Source organism: Thermobia domestica, chromosome 17 (genome assembly GCF_964235325.1).
Source record: "Thermobia domestica chromosome 17, izTheDome1.hap1.1, whole genome shotgun sequence".
Classification (NCBI taxonomy): Eukaryota; Metazoa; Arthropoda; class Insecta; order Zygentoma; family Lepismatidae; genus Thermobia; species Thermobia domestica.
The window spans coordinates 160,120,586-160,143,237 of record NC_137470.1 but is presented as its reverse complement, the minus strand read 5'-3'; the positions used below and the strand labels follow the sequence as shown (position 1 = coordinate 160,143,237).

Below are 22,652 nucleotides of genomic sequence, written 5' to 3'. Positions count from 1 at the left end.
TCTGCTAAAAATCGTTTTTGGAACAGAGATAAAGAACAAATTATTTTCATAAAGATGCTTCAGATTTCCTTTTAGAATGGCTGTGAGGTGATTCTACATAAGGTCAAAGCAGGGCAGGGGTGCGCACAAGGGGGGGGGTTATGACGCAGACTGCGTCATTGAAATATTTGGGGGGTTAAAATTATATAAATATGTTTGAGGGGGTTTAAAAATTAATCGAAAAGATTTTTTTTCGTGGAAGAACACCTACGGATAGACAATTGAGGGGGGTGCGTCATGGACATGAGGGGGGTGGGCACCACTGAAGCAAGGTGCAAAATCCTGGAGATGGGGTAATTCCTTTATTTAATGCTTTGGAATAAAATTCTCCTACCAACAAGTTAGGTGGTGAATAAAGTGACATTATTATCAGAACTTTCCAAAGTAATTGCAATAATTCACATGTAAATAACACGTATATAAAATACTTCTTTACATTTTGCATTACTGTGCACCATCCTTTGTAACATATAGTAGCAGTATCCCTAATTCCACATAGTTATATATAATTATGACTGTTCAAATATATGAACACTCTGGGTCCTATGCAGATTCGAATATAACGTGGAAGAGAGTTAAAACAATTTTAAAAAATTGCAAAAAGATGTTCTGCAGTACAATTTTACCCGTTTTCACTATAATCCTAATTGATCATGACTCCAGCATTCCAAAGTATTTCGCACATGAAACGGGATAGATTAATTTTTGTCACTTCTACGGTCGCATTTCGATATATCGCTATAAGATTATAACGCGGGAGTAAAGCATGTATCCAGCAACCGCGTTATATCGGTCTTCTACTGTGATTATTTTGCTTAGAACAGAATTGTGAGTTTCATCGTGGTTGATGTCTATAGTTTCTTGTTTTCTTGGCTGGAGTTCGATACTTCTTTAATTCAACTAATCATGATGTGGGAGGAAAACCAACATACTAACAACATCTGGTTTTCCAGAACGAGTATGTATCTAAGCACTGACCAGACCCAGCGCTGATTGACTTTGATAAGCTTATGAGAACTGGCGGACCACCATTGCTAGGCCGTTGGCTTTGAATTGTACCGTTTTCAATAAGAAAAATAATGTAGTCAGTTATGATGGTTGTGTACTGTAAATAATGCATAAAAAAGAAATTAGCAAAACTTCAAGGAGCATTATTCTGTATTCATTATAGATTTTATTCCCAGTAGGATCACTCACATAATTGTTGGTTTTAACCTAAAGCTAGGTTGTCATGCTGCGAGAGTCTTGTAGCTGTCATTAAAAAAATCTTGCAACCCCATCTTTCTATTTACTGTTTATACAGTATAACTTTCTAAAAGTAAGAAAGTTATCTTCACACATGCAGCATCGCACTCTAGTGGACAAATAATGAACCTCCTCGTTAAAAACGTGTACTTTGGCGCGCTTCCCCTCCCTGTCCAAAAGAATCCGTCGTTTTGGAAGCTGTGAAACTTTTTTTTTCTTTATGTCAGTGTGAGGGCCATAGCATGTAGCAAGCAAAACGACCCAGAAAGTTGCACATGGGTTGACTCCTTGCGAGATGAAAAAATTGTTGCATGTCCCTTTCAAGACTATGTTTACATGGAGAAATATTGTAGGGTTGCAAGATTTTTTTTTTAATGACAGCTACAAGATCTTTGCAACATGGCAACCTAGCTTTACACTACCGAGCAACCGAATAGCTTCTTGATTGAGATACAAGTAATGGCATTCGGGGACGATGCACTAACCACGCATCACCAATTCAAACATACATCAATCTGACTGGACCCAATTCTTCGCGTTCGAATTTGAAAAAATAAATTGAAAACATTAATCAAAGAGGTTAGTTCATGTTCGTCGAAACCCTAGTTTACGTGAAAAACACTAACAAACTATGTCATATAGCTATTCACTATAATGATTATAGCAAAGATTGCCTCTAAAACGTTTTGCAAATAATCAAATTTCTCTACAACTTCAAAGTTGTTAAAAACTAGAAATATATATATGAAGAAATTATAAACTTTTTAAAAGTCTTCTTTCCTTAATTTTAGAACGTTTTCCTTAATATAATCTCTTCTTAAATCTCATTGAATTTATTTTATTAAGTGCTTACACATTACAATCACTTGGATGTGCTTCGAAGAATTCGTGAATTATTTCTTGAAACAACAAATATGACACGTTCGTTATATTAACGTAAGAAGCAAGATGAAGTGCACATGAAAAAGGAAGAAATATTAAAATTTACTGCCTAGAGCAATTATTCGTAAATGTGTTGAAGTAGTTCGTGTTAAGTTATTTTCTACGTTTTGATTGTTTTGTTCGTGTTCTAGGTTAATAATGTAATGTGCGTTTATTGAACTTTCTCCTTGTTAAAACAAACATTTCTTACTTTTTTTGTATCCCAAGTAATAAAAATGCCTGATATTCATCAAAAGTACTGATTTGCAAAACATATTCCCTTTATTTTATGTAACGTTATATCTGTGTGTATTTCTGTCAATTTAGGTAGGTAAGAAACTGGCTACTGCACTTTGTATTGACTCAAGCTCATTTCATCTCCATTTTGTTTTCTTACAAAATAATTCAATCATTTTCCGAGTAAAGTTTGCCACATTAGATACAATTTGATGTCCGTGAAGCTGGTATAGTGTTTGTTTTAATTTGTGAGAATGTTTCGCCTTTCTTTTGTAGACATTTGACATCTTCAAACCCATTAACTCGTACAGAGAGATGTTATTCTGTACAATGTTTGTACTTTCGTTTTAGCTCTTGGTCAAGTGATGCTCTATGTGGATGGAATGAATGGTGTGATGGAGCATAACCCAACTGTGCAGTGGCTCTACTCTCTCATCTCCAATAAGTTCCGACTGGTTGTGAAGACTGCGCTGAAGTTGCTTCTCGTGTTCGTAGAATATGTGGAATCCAACTGTCTCCTACTTATTAAGGCTGTGAATGCAGTGGATAACTCAAGAGGTAACTTTGACCTGTCTAATGATTTGGTAGGATGTATAGTAAATACTAAAATAATCTCTGAGCAAAGGTATCTACATTGCAAATCTCACCTTGAAAATTTCGGCAAAAAAGTTCTACACTGAGGAAGGCAAAAGATCTTCGCCGAAATGTTCTCGGTGAGATTTGCAATGTAGGTGTTTGTTTTGAGTACACCTTTAGCAATGCTGGATTTACGTATAAGCTAAATAAGCTATAGCTTAGGGCCCCACTTGCTTGGGGGCCCCAAAAAAATTAAAGATAAACTTATTGTAATGTAATTTCAAAATGATAAGAAAAAGCAAATGAAATAAAACACACATACTATAATGGTGTTTTGTATTGTTATGTACTAGGCCTTTATGAAGCAAGTAATATGGCTCTATTTCTCAGCCCCACTTGTAATGAGGCCCCTGTTATCCAGCTCCACTTATACTGAAGCCCCCGTGTACCAGCCCTGCTTGTAATGGGCCCTTGTTTCCATTAGATCCATAAATTAGCATATATACTTTAACCTAAAAACGGGGACATTTTGTCGCTGAAAAATAAAGCTTGACATATAAAGGACCCCTTTTAATAGCTTAGGGACCCCATCAAACGTAAATCGGGCACTGACCTTTAGTTTAGGTAACTTTAACATTAGAAACTGTGACGTGAAGGTACAACTAACCGATTTTGTGGCTTCAAAAGCGAATGTTTATTGCCACTGGAACCAAAGCTACCTGTGGATCTGATTCTGTGGCAGAATAATTTAGTCGGAATTGCTTGCTAACTTGTCTAAGATATTGTTTTACCCTCCCGTTCAGGTAATTCTATTTACCCGTAGCATATTTCCTAAGCGACCAATGTGTGGTGCCCCATCTTATATTATTAATCTTATTTACATGTATGATATTTAGTGGCGTATACAGATTATAAGTTTTCACATTGTAATATCGTTTGTTCCTTTCACTATCCAGCAAAGATTTCCTTCAAAATTTAGTTTCCGAAATCTCATAACCTTTGTTCTCTGCAAATCAGTGATCAACTTTTCCTTCTAAATACAGTAAAGCCTCGATTATCTGCGAGTGCCGCGAAAAAATAATTAACCGTGGTGCATTCGCGCTCAATTATTTTTCGTAAGTATCCACTGTGTATTGATTGTTGTAGTCAGGAAGGCTAAACGAAAATATCTTTGATCAATGGTGTACTCAAAAGGGATGTTTCGGTTCGGTTTCTGAATCCCTTGAGCAAGATATTACGGAAAAATAAACATTTGCTATATATATTATATTATATTATAGTACATATATGTATTCATATGTATGTATATGTACATGTACAGTCATGTCCAAAATTATTGTCGCATGTCTACAAATATGTTCTTGTATGAATATAATTTGATAACGAATTCCCTCGGTATTTTTTATAATGTTAGTATGTGTATAATCGGCAAAGACATGTATGTGGCAAATTTCATGTCAAAAGAGCAGTAAATAAGACCAATAAAACGAAAATAAAACTTTCTTGTCCATTTAGCAACATTTTGTTTTACTCATTCTAATTTTCGTATTTATAATTCTTTTCCTATGAAATTTACCACAAATATACATTTCCCGATTATACACATAGTATCAGTATTAAAAGTACCGTGCAAAATCATTATCAAATTATATTCTTACAAGAAGACAGTTATAGATATGCGACAATCGTTTTGGATATGAGTGCACAGGGTGATTGTAATTAAAGTCCCGCTTTCAAATGCTGTAAAAAAAGAACTACTGGTCAGAATGACTTCAAAATTGAACCGAATATACTTGAAGAAAGGGAAAACGGTATGGCATAAGAAAAAAGTTCCAAAGTGTATTAATAGATGGCGCTATAAGCGACAAACTATGCAAATTAAAAGACACTCATGCACATGACACATTGCATTTACTATAAAAACACAGGGAACGTCGTGTCTTTGTATTGGATCTGAGCACCTTGTCGTGAGTCTCTCAGTGAAGGATCGCCAATGTGGTACGACCTTGGCGTGGTAAATGGGCTTTCCACTAAGGTTCGTTACACAGTCACGCGGAGCTCCGCGCACGGAGTCCCGCGTGGCAAGATTGTTCTATTGTTTCTTATGGGTACATACATAGTCACGCGGAAGCTTCCGCGTGGCCCTATCCGCGCTCCGTCCTCCGCGAGGCGGATAGGGCCATTGAGCAAATGGGTGCTTACATAGTCACGTGGAACTCCGCGCGCGGAGCAGCCACTTCCCTTTAAAATGTAAAGAGCAAGGTGCATAGTAGCAAAACCAAAATGGAGATATATCCAGAAAGACTTATTACAGAGGTTGAATTAAGACCATGTTTATGGGATCCCGCTTGCGTAGAATACAAAAATCGTGAGATTCGCAACTTTTCCAATTAATTCATCTTAACGACCGGACTGACATGCGAAAATAATTGAACTTTTTTTAACCTTCTCGCAAACCTACATAAAGAGTCACTAAAGCTCCATTCATACTTCTTTGAGTAACTAAGGGGTGACTTTGGAACCGCCTACTTTTCTGTGTTCTTCGTTTTCTCTTCTTACAGAGATAATAAGAAGCCACTATTGTCGTTTCGATCTTACTCATGTTGACTCGCAACACTGACTGAGGAGAATTGTGTGATGTAATCACGTAACGCGTAGCGCGTAGCTACGGATGACTGTGTAAGCACACACACGTAGCACGAATGTCGGAAGACGGAGCGCGGAGCTCCGCTTGACTGTGTAACGGGCCTAACAGTGTGACAACTGTTAAATGATTTGGAAGTCATTTTTGTCGTTAAAAAAAAAAAAAACGAAATAATCATGCACATTGAACAGTACAGTTGGCTTAATATGCGACGCATGGCAAAGCGTTGTATTTCGATTCAAAATGTCACTTGCAGTCGAATCCACTTTCGTTATGCCGCTTACACCGCCATCTATTGATACACTTTGGAACTCCTTTGTTTTTATGCCATACCGTTTTCCCTCAGTTCAAATTTGACCAGTGGTTCTATTTTTTTTTTTTTACAGCATTTTGAAAGTGGAACTTTAATTGTAATCACCCTGTATACGTATATATGGTCGGTTCGGAAAACGTAATGGTATATCACATTTTCTAACTTTTGAGATGACTGGGAAAGAAGGTTCAAGATTCCCATGCGATACAATGCAATGACACATCCCTACCATCTACAGGTACATTTCCGAAAGTAGACTACCTACATACTGTTCTGCGGTTCATCCCAACCCAATCCATTTAGTAACTCAATTTTACCGAAGTGGCCCGTACCATTATTTTTGCCCGAGTTGTTTATATACACTATATATAACAGCTATAAATTGCAGTAGCGGCTCGTGGTCTGTACAAGCACCGGTTGCAATGTTGCAATATAAAGGTATGTAGGTACGCGCAAGTGTTCCCCTCCCCCAGCATTCTTGAGTCTTATCCAAAAATATTCAGGAAATATGAAGAGGAAAGTCTTTTAAGCTCTATTTGTATGTTATTGATTAAATTATTTCTCTAATATTGATTTAATGTACTATCAATGTACGTTTATACACTATTTATATACAAAACCTCTACACTGATGTTATTGAACACGAGATAAATCGAATATATAGTATGTGCTGTAAACCATGGATGATGGCGTTAATCCGAAAAGAAGAAAAAAAGCAAGAAAATTGCATGCACGCAGTTAAACAAAAGTATTTAATTATATAAACTATGCATTATTTTAGAATGGAAGGTCCATCTTCTCTTCCATCTTTTGGGCTTCACATTTTTCTATGACATTATTGAAATCTGAAATGCTGCTCGCCAAGTTTCTCTGAATAGAAAGCATCGCTACCGCAAATATTTTTCGCTTTATTTTCTTTAGAGTCCAGAAACACCTCTCTCCTCCGACAATATGCATTTTGTTAGCATTTCTTTGTGTAAATATACGGTACAAAAAGTCCATTTTCAGAAACCACGTATTTTTGTCTGTAATGAAACATGAAATCTAAGATGTTTTCCTTCGAAAATGGAAAAAAAATAATAATAAAGTAGTTTAACATTCCAGCAAATTAGGCTAAAGAAGACAGATGAGTATTGGAAGTGAATGATTTGATATTAATTTATGCTCTCCGCCGGAAATCGAACACAGAATCATGTGCACGAAAGACACAGAGCTAGGAATTAGACCAGTAGTACGACATTTTCTTCTTCGAGACTCGATCGATCCCCCAGAATAGGATTTTTTTAAAAAATAAATCTTATCCCAAGAATTTTCACCTTTGTATTATAAATGTTAAATAAAATCTATTGACTTCGAACGACCGCCCCCCAAACTTTCAGCCTGGATCCGTCCCTGCTACCACCAGACTTATATTTGTTCTTTGCGAGTTTGTTTTGTGAATAACTTCTTTCTTCCAAGCGTCTGTATCTCGCTCACCCTATCAATTGAGTCAAGCGCTGCTAAGCGGAGGAATTCGTAACTATTACAGAAGCTGACCAGTTGCGGTAAGAAAGGCAACCGCATGAGACCAATAGGGGAAGATAGGAGCGATGCAAGAATAAATCCACTTCCCCATGTTAAGAGATAGGAGCTCGCTGCCATATGCTCAATGTTACTGCTTCCAGTGGCAACGTTCGCTGCCACCGGAAATATAAATCTCTCTCTTTCTTTCCGTTTTTTAATTGACTTTTTTTCAGAAATGCATCAATACTGTTTTGCGCTCAAGAGCAGAGGTTTATTTTTTACTAATACACTACATTAATACTTAAAAATAGTTTTAGTATTAAAAAATATCCGGTTGCACAACCATGCAACATATAGTACCAGCCGCCGCTGATAAATTGCATGTACAAGGGGAAGTCTAAAAGTTCCCGAAATTGTGTTGTAGCTCTTTATTACCACAATATTAGAAGTACACGTTTACTTAATCGCCTTGAAACTAAAGCCTGTGACAAACATCTTGGCATTTCAGCTAAACGAATAAAACGCAAGCTCTGACGCGACGTTGCCAAGTTGTAAAGGGGTGTGGTTATGGCTAAGCAGATGAACTACAGTGCGATCAGGTGGCAGAGGATAGACGTGGATGTGTACAAAATAAACGTGGCAATACCGCTGGATTCTCATTTGCTAGCAGCATTTAAAGGGAATTTGGAGCGCCGCCTTCAAATGGCAAGATGCTTGTCACGCCGTTTAGGTACCTTCGGAACACACACACTTGCTCCACCGCTGCCAAGATTGCTGGAAAGACCTACGAAATTCCTCTTTTGGTATCTTCCGAAGACAAGCCGTCGCGTTTTTGTTTTGATCCCTCTACGGTTGCGAAACAGACACCTTTTAGGTCAATGTTTAGCTTTAGGAAGAGGCAAATATCCGATGGTGCTAAACTATTCTTAAGACTATCAAAGTTTCTGAAGCACATTTTCTCCAAGTTTGCACATGAAATTGATGTTTGCGCGTTGCTCGTTCTGTGAAATTGCTCCAACTGATCACCACACACTTTTCCGGTCAGCTACATTTTTCGTACACTGTCTGTTATGACTTGTTAACGCTTGTCAAATTCATAATTAGGTAACCTAAGGACCACTGTGATTTCATCATAAATGCCAAAACTGTAACAATATTCCAGGAACTCTTTGACTGCCCTTGCACAATATGTATATGCAACCTATAAGTAACCATTGTGGAATATGGGATAATTACGTTCAGCCACTAGTTCGCAGCTGGATTAGATTCAGTGGCAGCTTTAGCAGGTAGGCCGGGTAGACACGGACCTACCCAAAAATTTTGAAAAATATATAAACGCTAAAAGATACGATAAAGAGTAAATATATTTTCCACTATTTATATTAATGGTAGATAATTATTTAACAAATAGCATCAACCACTGCTGTAAAAGTAATTTCCTACTGTCATTAATCAATCCAATGTGTATATGTATCCTTAAGCGAGGGAGCGGGCCTACCCAAAATTAAAATTCTAAATCCACCCCTGAGCAGATTCGTTATAAAGGTCTATGTGTATCTTATATCTTAGCAATGTCGCACTAGTCATCCTTTCAGTTTTACGTCCCACGTTTATGCCGGTTAAGCTAAAGGATACGGTGACGATAAGTAATGAATAAAATGGTGGGAGGAAACGGGAGAACCCCCAGAAAACCCACGCACACGGTGTTTATCCACCACAAAGTTTACTTGGCGGAGGCTGGGATCGAACCTGGAACCCCAAGCACCAGAGGTGAACGCTCTACCACTGAGCCACCGCGGCCCCACACTAGTCATCTTGTTATATATAAAAAGGCACTTCCAAAATTCGTCCGATTCGTCGATGCTTCTGCTAGAAATGGCTTTTCATCTTGTGTTCCTGTATTAGGAAATCACATTGTATTTTCTACCATCTTGTAGAGTTTTTTTTTTTTTTTTTTTTTTGTAGTATAAAAAATCAAACTTATGTGGTGACCGCACTTTGTAAAAAAGACTAATACGCTACTTTTCCTTTCCTTTGTACGAACTTTATGGTGTGTTTCCTAAAGCATTTCTTGTTAACATCAGTTGATAAACACGTGAAAAAATCGTGCTCTTCCAATTACGAGGCGCCTCTTGCACCAAGAGTGAAAGCTAGCTGACTATTTGAAAAAAAAAAGAAAATTTTCCGTATCAATATTACGAGTAAAATTGTAGGTAATTGTTCTTGTGAATTCTTAGAACACAAGTTAACTTTTTAAAATTATTTGTTTAGATTTGTAAAGTTTTCGTAATACTCTGACAAACGCACAAGACAATGATGGAAATCCTGCATCCGCAACACCACAGTCACTAGGAAACTGAGAGGAGAGGTATAGGTGTTGTAAAACAGAGATGCCCTGAATAATTGAAGATTATTTGTTACTAGCATAATACACGTTCTTGCCTCGGGGAGAATACGCTTCATTTTGGACATAAAGGGGTAAATTTGGATTTAAACGGCATTGGAAGCGTCACTGTTTGTCTCAGCGACCCAGAAAACTATGAATTCGATACTAATATCAGTAATTTTCGAACATTTTTTATATATCTTCCGCTCCCTCTTCCACCCCTGTAAGCTGCACCGTCAAGGTGAAACGATAAAAAACATCCCAGGCCTGATATTCATCTATGTTGAAAATTTGATGGAGATGGATTGGGTGGTTCAAGAGTTATAAAGTAACAAACATAGTTACTTTCATTTTTATTTATATAGATCTAATGATCCGCATTTTATAAGTATCAACTTTGAGAAAATTCTTGCATTTTCCTTTGTTTCAAATTTAAACTTAATCCATAATACAATTCAATAATTGATTTGAAAGAGAAGAAAGAAGAATATTCACATAATTTTAGGTTACTTTCGTCTATATGAAATGCCCAAAACCTTCTAATAAAATTATTATAGAGGACCAAAAAGAAAAGGACATCTTGTCACCCATGAACATAACTGGTCTCTAGTCCTCTAGTCACCCATCTAGTTCACGATGAAATTTGAGAGTTATGATTAATGCTTGGATATTTTGTGCTTTATTTATGAATCTATGTATGTATTTATATTTTGTTCAGCAGTTCGCACATACATTTTTGTTCAAAATTGTTGTGTTGGCGAACCAACTTGCTTTAAAATACCAAATTCTGGCAGCTACATGTAGGGAATTCTAATTATTTAGCTCCAAATAAAGATCTCAATTGGCCAAAGCAAATTAACATTTGTTTGATTTAATTCCAACTACGGGTTAGCATACAGGGCTTTCGAATGAGAGGTGGAGGGCCAGGTTTTTTGAACAACACTGTACATATTGTACGCGTGGTGAAGAATACATTAATATGTAGATATGTGCGTAAGGAACATACATTCTGAGTACAAAAATGTGGATAGACTATTACGAGCCTATCAACTTAAAAAGTAATGATGAAAGTTACAAATGAAGACTTAAAATGTTAGTAAAGACACTGTACAGAGAATCCATACCTCATAATGAGTGTACGGTATATTTGGCACATTGTTCTTGTACTCAACTGTGATGTACCAATCCTTCATTCATGTTATAATTAAGAAATTGAAGTACTTTTCGTACTTATTATTTTTTTTTCATAAAGTAGAAGTTTTCCACCAATAAGCACTAATTTAGAAATGAGTTTTCATTAAGTTTTAAATTTTTCTATTTATTGATAATTAAAGATCGTTACTACAAAATATTTCGGTTATTTATGGTATAATGTGGTATTAAACTTCTTAGTGACAAGTTAATTTTTCTCTTGTTTGTACTGTATATGTGAATATCATTTTCTTACATTTCAGACTTCCTTTAAGGTAGTTTCTGTTTAACATTACTAATCGTAACAGGTATAGAAACGTAATAATAGAGCACAAGGTTCTCAATGACCTTTCACAAAGTACTTTTATTATGATGCCTTTCATTATGCTTTCTTTGATGTTAATACGAGGTGTGATAAAAAAAATACGGTAAATAATGTTATTAGAAACAAAGTAATAACCTTACATTGAATTTGATTTAATCTCATCCAAAGCACTGTCCTTGGCTAGCAATACACTTATCCCGACGTTCCACCCATGACTGAAAGCATTTCTGGAAGGTTTCTTTTGGAAGGGTGTTCAACTACTTTGTCGTGGCCCTCTCAATGTCAGGAATGCTGTCAAAACGTTTTTTAAGAGGCTTCATCCCGGCGAAATTAAAACACTGCTAATTTTACAGTAATTATGTGATATCTTCAAATAGATAAAAAAAGAAGTCGAAATGTGGAACAAGAGCGCCCTAGACAATATCATTTTACATGAGATATCGTTATCACGACCCACTTATCGGCTTTCGATTTCTGGCCATTTTGAAAATCAGCATTTATTTTCGCGTTTCTAAACGGCTGGAAACGGAAAGCCACTAGGTGACTTGTGATAACGGTACCTCACACAAAATAAGATTGTCTAGGGCGCTCTTGTTCCGCATTTCAATTATCTTTTACCTATTTGAAGATAGATAATTACATAATTACTGTAAAATTAGCGGTATTTTAATTTCGCCGGGATGAGGCCTCTTAACCGTGGTTTTAATTTTTGGGAAGAGCCAGAAGTTGCATGCTGCTATATCTGGAGAGCACAGTGAATGTGGACAGACAGGAATATTTTCTTCGCCCAAAAACTCGAGGATCAAAAGCAAAGTGTGGCACGGCGCGTTTTCGTGGTGAAGAAGGAAGCCATTTGCACATTTAATCGGCAGTTACAGTGCTTTGCACGAGCCCATACAAGATGAAGGCTCTTGAATAATCACTCGCCTGTTTGAACAAATCATTTGTGCCACTTTCTGCACGTTTTCATCTGTTTTTGACGTCCAATAATGTCTCAATCGTTGCTCCTTTTCAACCGACTTCTTGTCGCTGTTGAATCGCTCATACCATTTGTAAACAGTTTTTAATGCCGCCAGTTTATGGTCATACACTGATTTTGACATTTCGTGATCTTCTGTGACACTTTTCTGCAGCTTAGAGCAAAACTTAACGTTGGCGCGCGACAGACACTCTTAACACGTTCTCACTTTTCTGCCTCTGGAAGCCAACTTACTTGTTACAACTCGTTCAAACTTGACACTGGTTGTACTAAAGTTTTAGGTTACCGGGCTTACTAGTTGAAATGGATACGACATCAGTAGATGGCAATGAGCAACAAAATTTACTGTACTTTTTGATCACATCTTGCAGTTCTGACTATATTACAGGTCGCGCGTTAATGCCCTAAAGACAGAAGTAGGTAGTGATGAATGAACCTGAATCGTGATGGAAGAACAGCCGAATCCTGTTGAGGTAGAATAAAACAGAATTGCTCCCGGCAAACTCACAGACACAATGCTTGTTCATCGCAAATATCTATCTTCTGAGGTTAAATGTGTACCTTTTGAATGCAATTATGTGAAATTTGAGTGTAATAATACAAAACTCTCTTTAGGAACCCCTCCTTGGAGTAACATCATGAAGCTGCTGAAGGATTATGACGCGGCGGATGTGGAGTTGCTGATCTACGCCATGACGCTGATTAACAAGACGCTGAATGGCATCCCAGATCAGGATACTTACTACGATCAGGTGGATGCACTGGAGGAACAGGGCATGGAGGCTGTTGTTCAGAGGTAGGATTCGATACAGGTTGCGTATTTTTCAAGAACAAGAATTACGTATACTGTTTCTTTTTCAAAATTATTTATGTGTGAGTACAAGTATAGTTCGTTTCTTCAACCTGAATGTAGTTTGCATATAAAGAATGCCGCGTTCTACGTGTGGTGGCTCGTGCCATAAATAAGTCATCGTCCGAGGGATCTTGGGAAGACACCACCAATAACTAAATGGCCAACCAGACCCTTCATTTCAAACAATTGACAACCGCTTGTCAAATCCACGTGGAGTCTTAACTGCCACAGTTCCAAATGCTGTCCTTCAAGTTAGTGTCCGGTTCCCTGTTCCCAAGACCAACTTGTTTGTTCTTACATTGTCTGACATCTGTTTCATATTAGCCATATATTGGAAAGAAAGAACAGACATAGTGGGTGTTAAGACATTCCAACCGCAAATGTGGTCAAAAGAAAAATGGAGGAAGAAAGGGATATTATTGTAAAATTCAGCATGGGAACTTCAAAGACATTTGCCAAACTGCACTCCTATTGAGTGAACACACTATACTTTAACATGAAAATGATTTTCCTGCATTCTAAGTGATTTATTGACTTACTTGATTTAACTCTTGCTCCATTTGGAACAGAATAGCAGTTAAGTCCTTCCATCTCGTCCTCTCGATGGCTAGCTTCTTCAATTCTTCTTAACTTTTCTCGCCTTCCATCGTTTCTTCCTCTACGGCTTTCTTCCAGGTTTTTTGGGTCGTCTTTTCCTCTTGCTCCTTGTGAGTTCCAATCTAGTGCTATCTTCTCTATGACACCCTCTTGCTTCCTTAAGTATGACCTATCCAGTTCCATTTTCGTTTTTTTAATTTGATCGCTTATTGGATGTTGGTTTGTTCTTTCGAATAGTTGTTCGTCGGTAATTATTTCTGGTTATCTTATCATTAGAATTTTCTTTAGGCATCGATTTACAAATGTTTGTAGTTATTTGCTGATTATAGCTGTCATTTTCCGTGTTCCGCAGCCATACAGTAAGACTGATTTCACATTTGAGTTGAAAATTTGAATCTTCATTTGCTTTGAAATATTAGCATTTCTCCACACTGGATACGATTGGGCGAATGCCCCATTTGCTTGTTCGATTTGTCTTTTGGCATATTTCTTTCCCTCGCCCATTTTTGTCAATATACTTCTTTAAAGTCCATCATGGATCCTGAATTTTCGTTTTACACTTGACTTTATTTTCATTGGTTTTGTTTTGCATGAGTTATTTGTAGTCCAGTTCCCTTAGCTTTCTTCTTTAGTAACTGTAATTTTGTAGTGTAGATTTCTTAATAGTGTTTCGTCCATTTTTGCAATTGTTCTTCCTGTTGCGCCAATAGCTTCCCTATAAATATATATATAAATCTCTTCCTTGAAATTTTATACTCTGTAGTTTTGTAATTTTATATAATTCCTTAATATCTTGTCTTTCTGCGACCTGCAAATCTTTTTCTAAACATTGTTACCAATATCTGCATATTCATGATGGATCTGTCCTTTTATCCTCCTCGTCTTACAAATATTTAATTTAGCTCTTATTTTCCTCCTTTCGCTGACTATATTTCAGTTATCTTACTGTATCTGTTCTTTAGTATAACCTTGTAACCAACTACTTTTTCACTGATGCTGTGGTATGTATTCTTCATTTGTTCCTAACATTTCTCAATGTTCTCTTGATCTTCCTCTAAAGTTTATAGTATTTCATAGCGGTTTCTAACTTTAACCCTAAATTCCTCACTTTTTTCGTCCATTTTTGATTTGCCTATATCGTATGGTTTGTTTTGCGCTCGAATTTCTGCTTCGATGCTATAATCTTCTGCTTTCGCATTAAGTGATGACCACTAACGACGTCCGCTCCTCGTATTCTTAACATTTATCGGTGATCTTGTTAAGGTTTTTACTTATGGGTATGTGGTCTATCTGTTTTTCAGTAGCATACTCCAGAGATACTCACGAGATTTTGTGACATTTATTATGTAGAAATATAATACCACCAATTACTAAATCTGAACTAGCACAAAAGTTAACAAACATTTTTCATTCTCATTCAAAGTTCCTAGTCCATGAGATCCCATCACTTCTTACAATTCTTCGTTTCGAACCTGACTTTTTTGCATTTAGATCTCATATTACAATTTTTATGTCCCGTTTCCATGTCTTTTCGAAAGCTTCTTGTAGTGAGTAGTAGCATGCGTGTTTTTTGTAGTGAGTAGTAGCATGCGTGTTTTTTGTAGTGAGTAGTAGCATGCGTGTTTTTTTCTTCTGATGAGGTTTCTGTTGGGGTCATGACACTGGTAGATAGTAACGTATCTTTTTTTTAGTTTTACATCTAGCCGTAAATAATCTATCTGAGACTGGATACCATTCTATTAATGCTCTCCGGATGGTTTTGCTTAATATCAATCTCACCTCATTTCTATATATTGCATCGTCTCCACTCTGTCCAGAATAGAAAAATTGATTTCCATTTTTCATCTTATTTTCTCCAAAATCTAACCGTCTGATTTAACTTACCCGGGATGATTGTAAAGTTGAACCTTAAATCTGGGGACAACCTATATATATATCCTGAAAGGGTTTGTCGAGCAAGCTCCAAAACAGGCTTCAGTTTCTTGTCAGTCAGTGAGAGCCTGTCCTTCAGTTTCCACAAAAAAAAAAATCCATCCCTTTCAAAATGTTCGATCCCGGACGATGAACATTGCATGGAGAAGTGCTTCATTCAGTGTAATTGGAGTCTCCAACCACTGAGTTTCTAACACTTCTTCATGAACAACAACTTGGCAGAATCCCTTCATGAGGCACTGGAACCTCACTATCACGTCGTACAGTGATCGTGAGGCAGTGTGAGTTACGTGGCCCTCATACCTTAAAAACAAAGGCCAAGTTATGGCAACACCATCTTGTGAATTAGATGGCTTTCACACATGGCAAAAAAACAAAAGCTAAGCATCGATAAATAACATCCAGCCGGAACCTCCTTCCCTTTCATTACCCGAGCCTTGTAGTGGCGAAAGGGCCCAGTGCTGAAAGGTGAGCAACCGGGTCTATGTAGCTACAAAGAAAGAGCTTTTTTGATCGAGTAATGAGCTTAAATTACCACCACGACTAGTTGTCATTTAATTAGTAACTCAAAATCCATTGAACGTTCTTTTATCGTGTGAACTATCAAACAACTCTTCTAGATGAGCAGTTAACGCATATGCAATGAACGTACTAAAGAAGCGAGGTCACTTTCGGGCAAGCAATTGAAACCTGTTTAGCAACTTGCTCGACAAACCCTTTCAGGATATATATATATATATATATATATATATATATAGGTTGTCCCCAGATTCAAGGTTCAACTTTGGAGTCATCCCGAATTAGCCCAAAACTGTCTAGTCTTTATTACCTGCCTTAATTTACTGGGTTCTGCTGATGTTCTTACGTTCCAATAACCTATTCTCGTTTTCTGTTTCATGCCAAACGTAGCCAGCTACAGATCCTTTCGATTATTTTCCATTGTTATTTCCTTAATCATAGAAGTTTCAGGTATGCATGGGGATTGGCCTACAGTACTCTGTCATGGTGGAGGGGATATCTCCTTTTGCGACCATAATCGCAAAGGCATAATTATTTAACCTAGAATCTTAAGTCATATGCTTCCATTTGTTCAGTTTTATAGAGTGGACTCCTCTTTTCTGCTCCAATATTCCTCCTTTCAAATCCGAACTTGGGACAGGTAACGGCCGAGTTCTTATTCCAAGTAATTATATGAAATACATTTTCAGTTTCGTTTAGGTGATGCTAGGTGTGTGATGGTATTACTTTTACTAATGTCCTACATTTATACCCTTTAAACGAAAGCAGATGAGTGTTCAATAAAAGTGAAAGATGATGAAATAAAGGGTGGAATGAGGGAGGGAATGAGAGAAACCTGAGAAAACCCACGGACATGTGATAGTATTAATTTAACAAGAAGCTCATGGAACTGAACTCTTAATGTGAAGCATGTAAAGTCAAAATTGACACAAAGAACTCAATCACATTATCAGAAATATTCCATTCAAATAATCAATTTAATAGGCAATTAAAAGAAGCAGGGTCGGCCATAGGCAATTTGCCTCTCGTGCAATAACACCCCCATTTTTCCAGAAAGAACAACTCTTTAAGTTTGCTACCCCCTCATGAACAACGAAGGGAAAGGAAAGACAACCGCACTCAGAAAGGGGCCTGAACACTACAAATACGATCCTTTTTTTTTAACGTAAGTAATAACCTATTATGTTAGTGAAAGATAAAGCAAACACACCTGAGAGGAAATATGGTAATCCTTTTTGTAGAATTCAATATCGAGCTTCAATCTCAATATATCAGTTTGCAATTCCAGTACAACTAGCTCTTTTATCTTCATTTCTTGATTTCCCTTCTACATGTTAAAAATTAAAAAAAACTTGTTTTCATCTGCAGTGATAAGGAATTTGTTTATGACAAAGAAAAGACTAAACTGTGATAACTAACTAAATGAAAGAGGTCTTCGCTACTGTTCGAGAATTAAGTGCTTGTATTTGACAACAATTAAGCTATTCATGCTGGGATTTGTTTGACCATTTGCTTTATCACTGTCCATGTGACCTTAAACTAATGCTGCCTAAATATGATTTATGAATGTAGTATTAAACTAGAAGATCAGTTTAGTAAATTTAACTACTATCATCATGAAGTCTGTTCCCAACAAGAAATGTTTATTGCAAGTAATATAGTTATGACAGATTTTGCCGTCTCTCGAAACTCATCGCCCTGTGCAAATGCACGTGTTGCACATACGGTAGAGCTGGTCTTGAAACGAAGTACTTTCGAAAGTTACATGAAACTTATAAGTATTATAAGGTTAACAAAAAACACGGAATTTCAGGTTCCCATGTTAGCATTTATGCAGTAATTAAACAACAACTTCATGATTAAACGACATCAAAGTTATAAGCATTAACAATGTGAGTAGTTCAAATACCTCTTTTAAAAACCTAACGATTTGAGATATTTTGCTAAATACGACGTCACTTTGACTGATAGACTTCATATCTGGAGAGCCGAGTTAAATCTGGTATTTGAAACATTTCGAAAGATCTTTAGAGCTTGTAAGACTCTTAGCAGCATGTATTATCAGGCCACAATATGAACTGATTGGATCAAATTTTTAGCCTTACTTTTGCACCAATTACAACTTAAAAAAAAAAAAAAAAAAACCTAGTAGTGTCTTATCATAAAATAGTTTATTAATGACTTGATCGTGCAATACACTGATTCTTATTCTTGTTCTGTTTCTTTGCTTTAGAAATAACTAAACATTAAATGCTATTGTTTAGTTTTATCTTCAGATAAAACATGTAATATTATGCTATCAAAATGGTGAGTAGTTGATGGAAGGAAAATGAAAACAACTGAAAAAGTACAGCAGAAATTATATAAAGTATACTTTTTTTTAATTCAAAATATGTGATATTAAAATATCATTGCACTTATTTTCTACAATCATTCACGTCATTTATGTGTAATTTCAAATAGTTAACATAACAGTTCAAGTACATTAACACTAGTAGTATTTATTATATGTATATTTACATTTCTCATATAGTAGTAATTCTAATATTTTATTTATTAAATATCTTAGGTTTTAAATGAAACAGAATACGTGTTGCTTTTAGTACGAGGGAATTTATTCACACAAAATAAGAAGGAACTAAAACAGAACATAACGGAGTATCGCTCAGGCATTCATCGGAAAGCTATCAAATCTTTTTTGGAATACCAACCTGATAATTTACAATGAAGAAAACGCATTAAATCATAAGTCGTTTTTAAAAAATTGTTACTTACATGAATTTCTGTCTCATGAACAATTCTATGAGGTGTAATCAAAAAATGCAGTGAATAATTTGATTAGAAACAAAGTAATAACCTTACATGAAATTTGATTTAATCTCCTTCAAAGTACTGACCTTGGCTAGCAATGAACTCAGCCCAACGTTGAATCCATGACTGAAAGCATTTCCGGAAGGCTTCCTTTGGAAAAGCGTTCAGCTGCTCTGTCATGGCCCTCTTAATGTTGGTGTCAAAACATTTTCCTTTAAGCACAGTTTTAATATTTGGGAAGAGCCAGAAGTTGTATAGTGCTATATCCGGAGAGCACAGCGAATGTAGACAGACAGGAATACTTTTTTGGCTAAAATTCACGGATCAAAAGTAAGGTGTGGTAGTAATTTTCCCATTCAATCGTTGGTCATACAGCTTTTCAAAGACCCATACGAGAAGTTTAATTCTCCGAAAAGCTCTACAATAATCATTCGCCTATTTGAACAAATCATTTCTGCTACTGTCGGCACGTTTTCATCTGTTTCCGGCGTCGAAGGATATCTCGATCGTTTCTCGTTTTCAGCCGACTCTTTGCCGCTTTTGAATCGCTCATGCCACTTGTAAACAGTCTTCAATGCCACCGCTTTATCGCCATACACTGATTTTGACATTTAGTGAGCTTCTTGGCCACTTTTTTCGCAGCTTAGAACAAAACTTAATATTGGCGCGCGACAGGCACTGTTAACATCTCCTCACTCTTTTTCCTCTGGAAGCCAACTAACATGTCACAACTCGTTCAAACTCGACACTGACTGTACCAAAGGTTTAGACCAAGGATGTTATAAAATAGAGGATCTGCCCATACAACAAAATCGTGAAGCCATACGTCACAGCTTCGCCACACCTACTCTGCCAACTACGCGCCACTAATATCGCAATATTTCGAGCCAACAATCATGGCGGAAACGAGAGTAACCAATCAGACGTGCAGGCTCGGACGATGCTCGGTTGTTTTTTGGCTTCATTGAGTTCATATGATGAAGATACGTATGGGCAGATCCTCTATTTTATAACATCCTTGGTTTAGACTATCGGGCTTACCAGTTGAAATTGATACGACGTTGATAGGTGGCACTGTGCGACTACATTCACCGTACTTTTAGATCTCACCTTGTAGTGTTGCTTGTTATCTTACTATGGCAATATTTCTTTACTTATTTATCTGCAAAGAACAAAATAAATAAATATACGTGCAGAACAGTAAATACTTATCTTCAATATCTTACTACAGTACTAACTTAGAAAAGAGTTGTTTGTCGAGGGATGGAGTGAGGAGAAACCGAGTTCCTTTCATAGTCATAGTCCTTGCACGTAAGCAAGGAAGTTATTGCACCAGGTCAGTATTGTTTATTTGCGGTTCCTCCACATTTCATGTCGTTGCTGTTATATTTTGACTTACCCGTATCACACTTCGGTTATCGCTACGTTGGTGACTATCGCAGTTCATTGGAAAGTTGATGAGCACATTCATAACAGATAGCAGTGGAATTATTTAGGATTGTTGATTAATTTTAAAATGAATCTAAACTTGTTCAAAAAGAAGAAAATATCAGTGAATTAACAGTGTTCATTCAATTTTATATGATAATTTATATTAAAGGAGAGATTGAAACTAGCAAAAATAAAATAGAAAACATAGGCCATGTTTTCGAGGTAATTTTTGTTTCAAGATTTTTATTCAGTAACTGGATATTTGTGATGATACTTGAAACTAGATTTTGATAATAAAATAACACATTAGATTTAGATTAATTGCTGAGATAACTAGATTAATTTTATGCTTGACGGCACATACAGTACTATGGACAGTAATGTATTTCGTTATTGTGTGACTTATTCTATTATATATTAAAGGTTTCCTTAATATGCTGAAAAGACTACGGAGTATTTGTTCAGGATGTACAAGTGCAGTAAAATTATTGAAAGCGATAGCTTATTTTAAACATTGGTTAAACATAAGTTAAACGATAAATCCAGATTGATACAAAGCAAATATCTTTGTGCTGTGCCCATGCCGTAACAGGATGCCGTAACTCTCACTAACGGTTTATTATAAAAACGTTCTTTGTAACAGTAATATTTACAGAAATACTTAAGTACAATTCTTTTTATCGTGAGGTAAAAATTAAGTAGCTTAAAACCGTGTGGCCAAGGACAGGATTTTTACAAAGCTTTGAGCAAGCTAGGTAAAGCGGTGTAAAAAAAAACTCCAATGTTACAGGCAAGCAGTGAGAGGGATAAAAGTTACAAAGCCCCAAAGCTAGCTAAAAAATTAAAATTAAAATCTCAACAGAACTCTGAGCAAGCTAAGCTAGATAATAATGATAATAAAAAAAACAAAGCCCCACAACAAACTAAAGACTTGTGCTCCAGGCAAGCAGAAAGAGCAAAAAACAATTGAAAAATGGTGCCTGTCTTGCAAATGCTTTCCAGTATATACAGGGTGTTTCAAAACAATGCCGACAACGTTTGGGAAGTGATACCTCACACCAAGATAAGTCGAAAAGTATAGACCAACCTGTGTGCACAAATGCTTCCTTACGGAGTTATAGGCTGCCGGAAACATGAAACAAGAATTTTCGGAATGATCCAAAAAATGGATCAAAAGATTGCGATCTTGGCAAATAATAAGTTTTGGATCAGGGGTCACAAAAGTTTGGAACGGCTCCTAAATCGGGTTTTCGTATTTTTTCGGAATAAGCACATCATACTGAGTTAACTGATAGTTTGGGTTTGGCTACACTGTATGTAGTTCTCCAGATATAAGGCGTACAAGAAAATTTTTGTGTGAAATATATTGGATCTTTTGATCCAAAAACTAACTTTAAAATTCCATAGCTCCAAAACTGTGGAACCTATCGTAGTAGGGTCAAGACTTCGCTTAGGATCTAGTATGTGCCCTATCCAAATATCCAAGTTTCTGAATCCTACGCTACTTCCGCAACAATTTTTATAAAGGTAGTTGTGAGTACTTCAAATTATACGCCCATAACCAAACTCTCTGTATAAAAATTTGTTGCGTAAGTACCTTAGGATTCTGAAACATGTATTTTTGGATAGCGCACGTATTATTTCCAAAGTGAAGTCTTGACCCGACTACGGTAGGTCCAATAGTTGTGGAACTATGGACCTTTAATGATCATTTCTTCATGTTTTGATAGCCTATAACTCTGAAATGACGGATTTCTACACCCAGGTTGGTCTATACTTTTTGTTTTATCTTTGTGTCAAGAATCACCTCCCAAATGTTGTCGGAGTTGTTTTGAAACACCCTGTATAGGTACTCCAGGCGGCAGTGGCTCTGCCGCTCCCATGTCGCTATATAACTTGTAGGTAGTACTGGTGGTGTGTTACCTACTTCTTATAGTAATGCCACGTAAGGTAAATAGATGTAATTGATGTTAACAAATAAGAGCAGGTAACATTGTTTACAATTACTAACACGTGGTATATTACAATATTAAAGTACAGCAATTGTCAGTATGCCTGATATGATTTGAATATTATGTACATACAAAAACATTTATAAAATCTTCGTCATTCTGAAAGTTGGAAATTTGATTATTTATGTAAATTAACTA

The 22,652-nt window shown here is 36.5% G+C and overlaps 1 protein-coding gene across 3 annotated transcripts in view; it reads left to right on the top strand.

Annotated features, from left to right (window-relative positions):
• The window catches only part of Fhos (Formin homology 2 domain containing), a 792,187-nt gene that overhangs the window by 634,228 nt on the left and 135,307 nt on the right, over nt 1-22,652 (top strand). For all 3 annotated transcript variants that reach the window (XM_081744509.1, XM_081744508.1, XM_081744510.1), the window contains 2 exons: nt 2,794-3,000; nt 12,975-13,155. In XM_081744509.1, the coding sequence (XP_081600635.1) occupies nt 2,794-3,000; nt 12,975-13,155 (388 nt within the window). The remainder of the gene's footprint in view (nt 1-2,793; nt 3,001-12,974; nt 13,156-22,652) is intronic.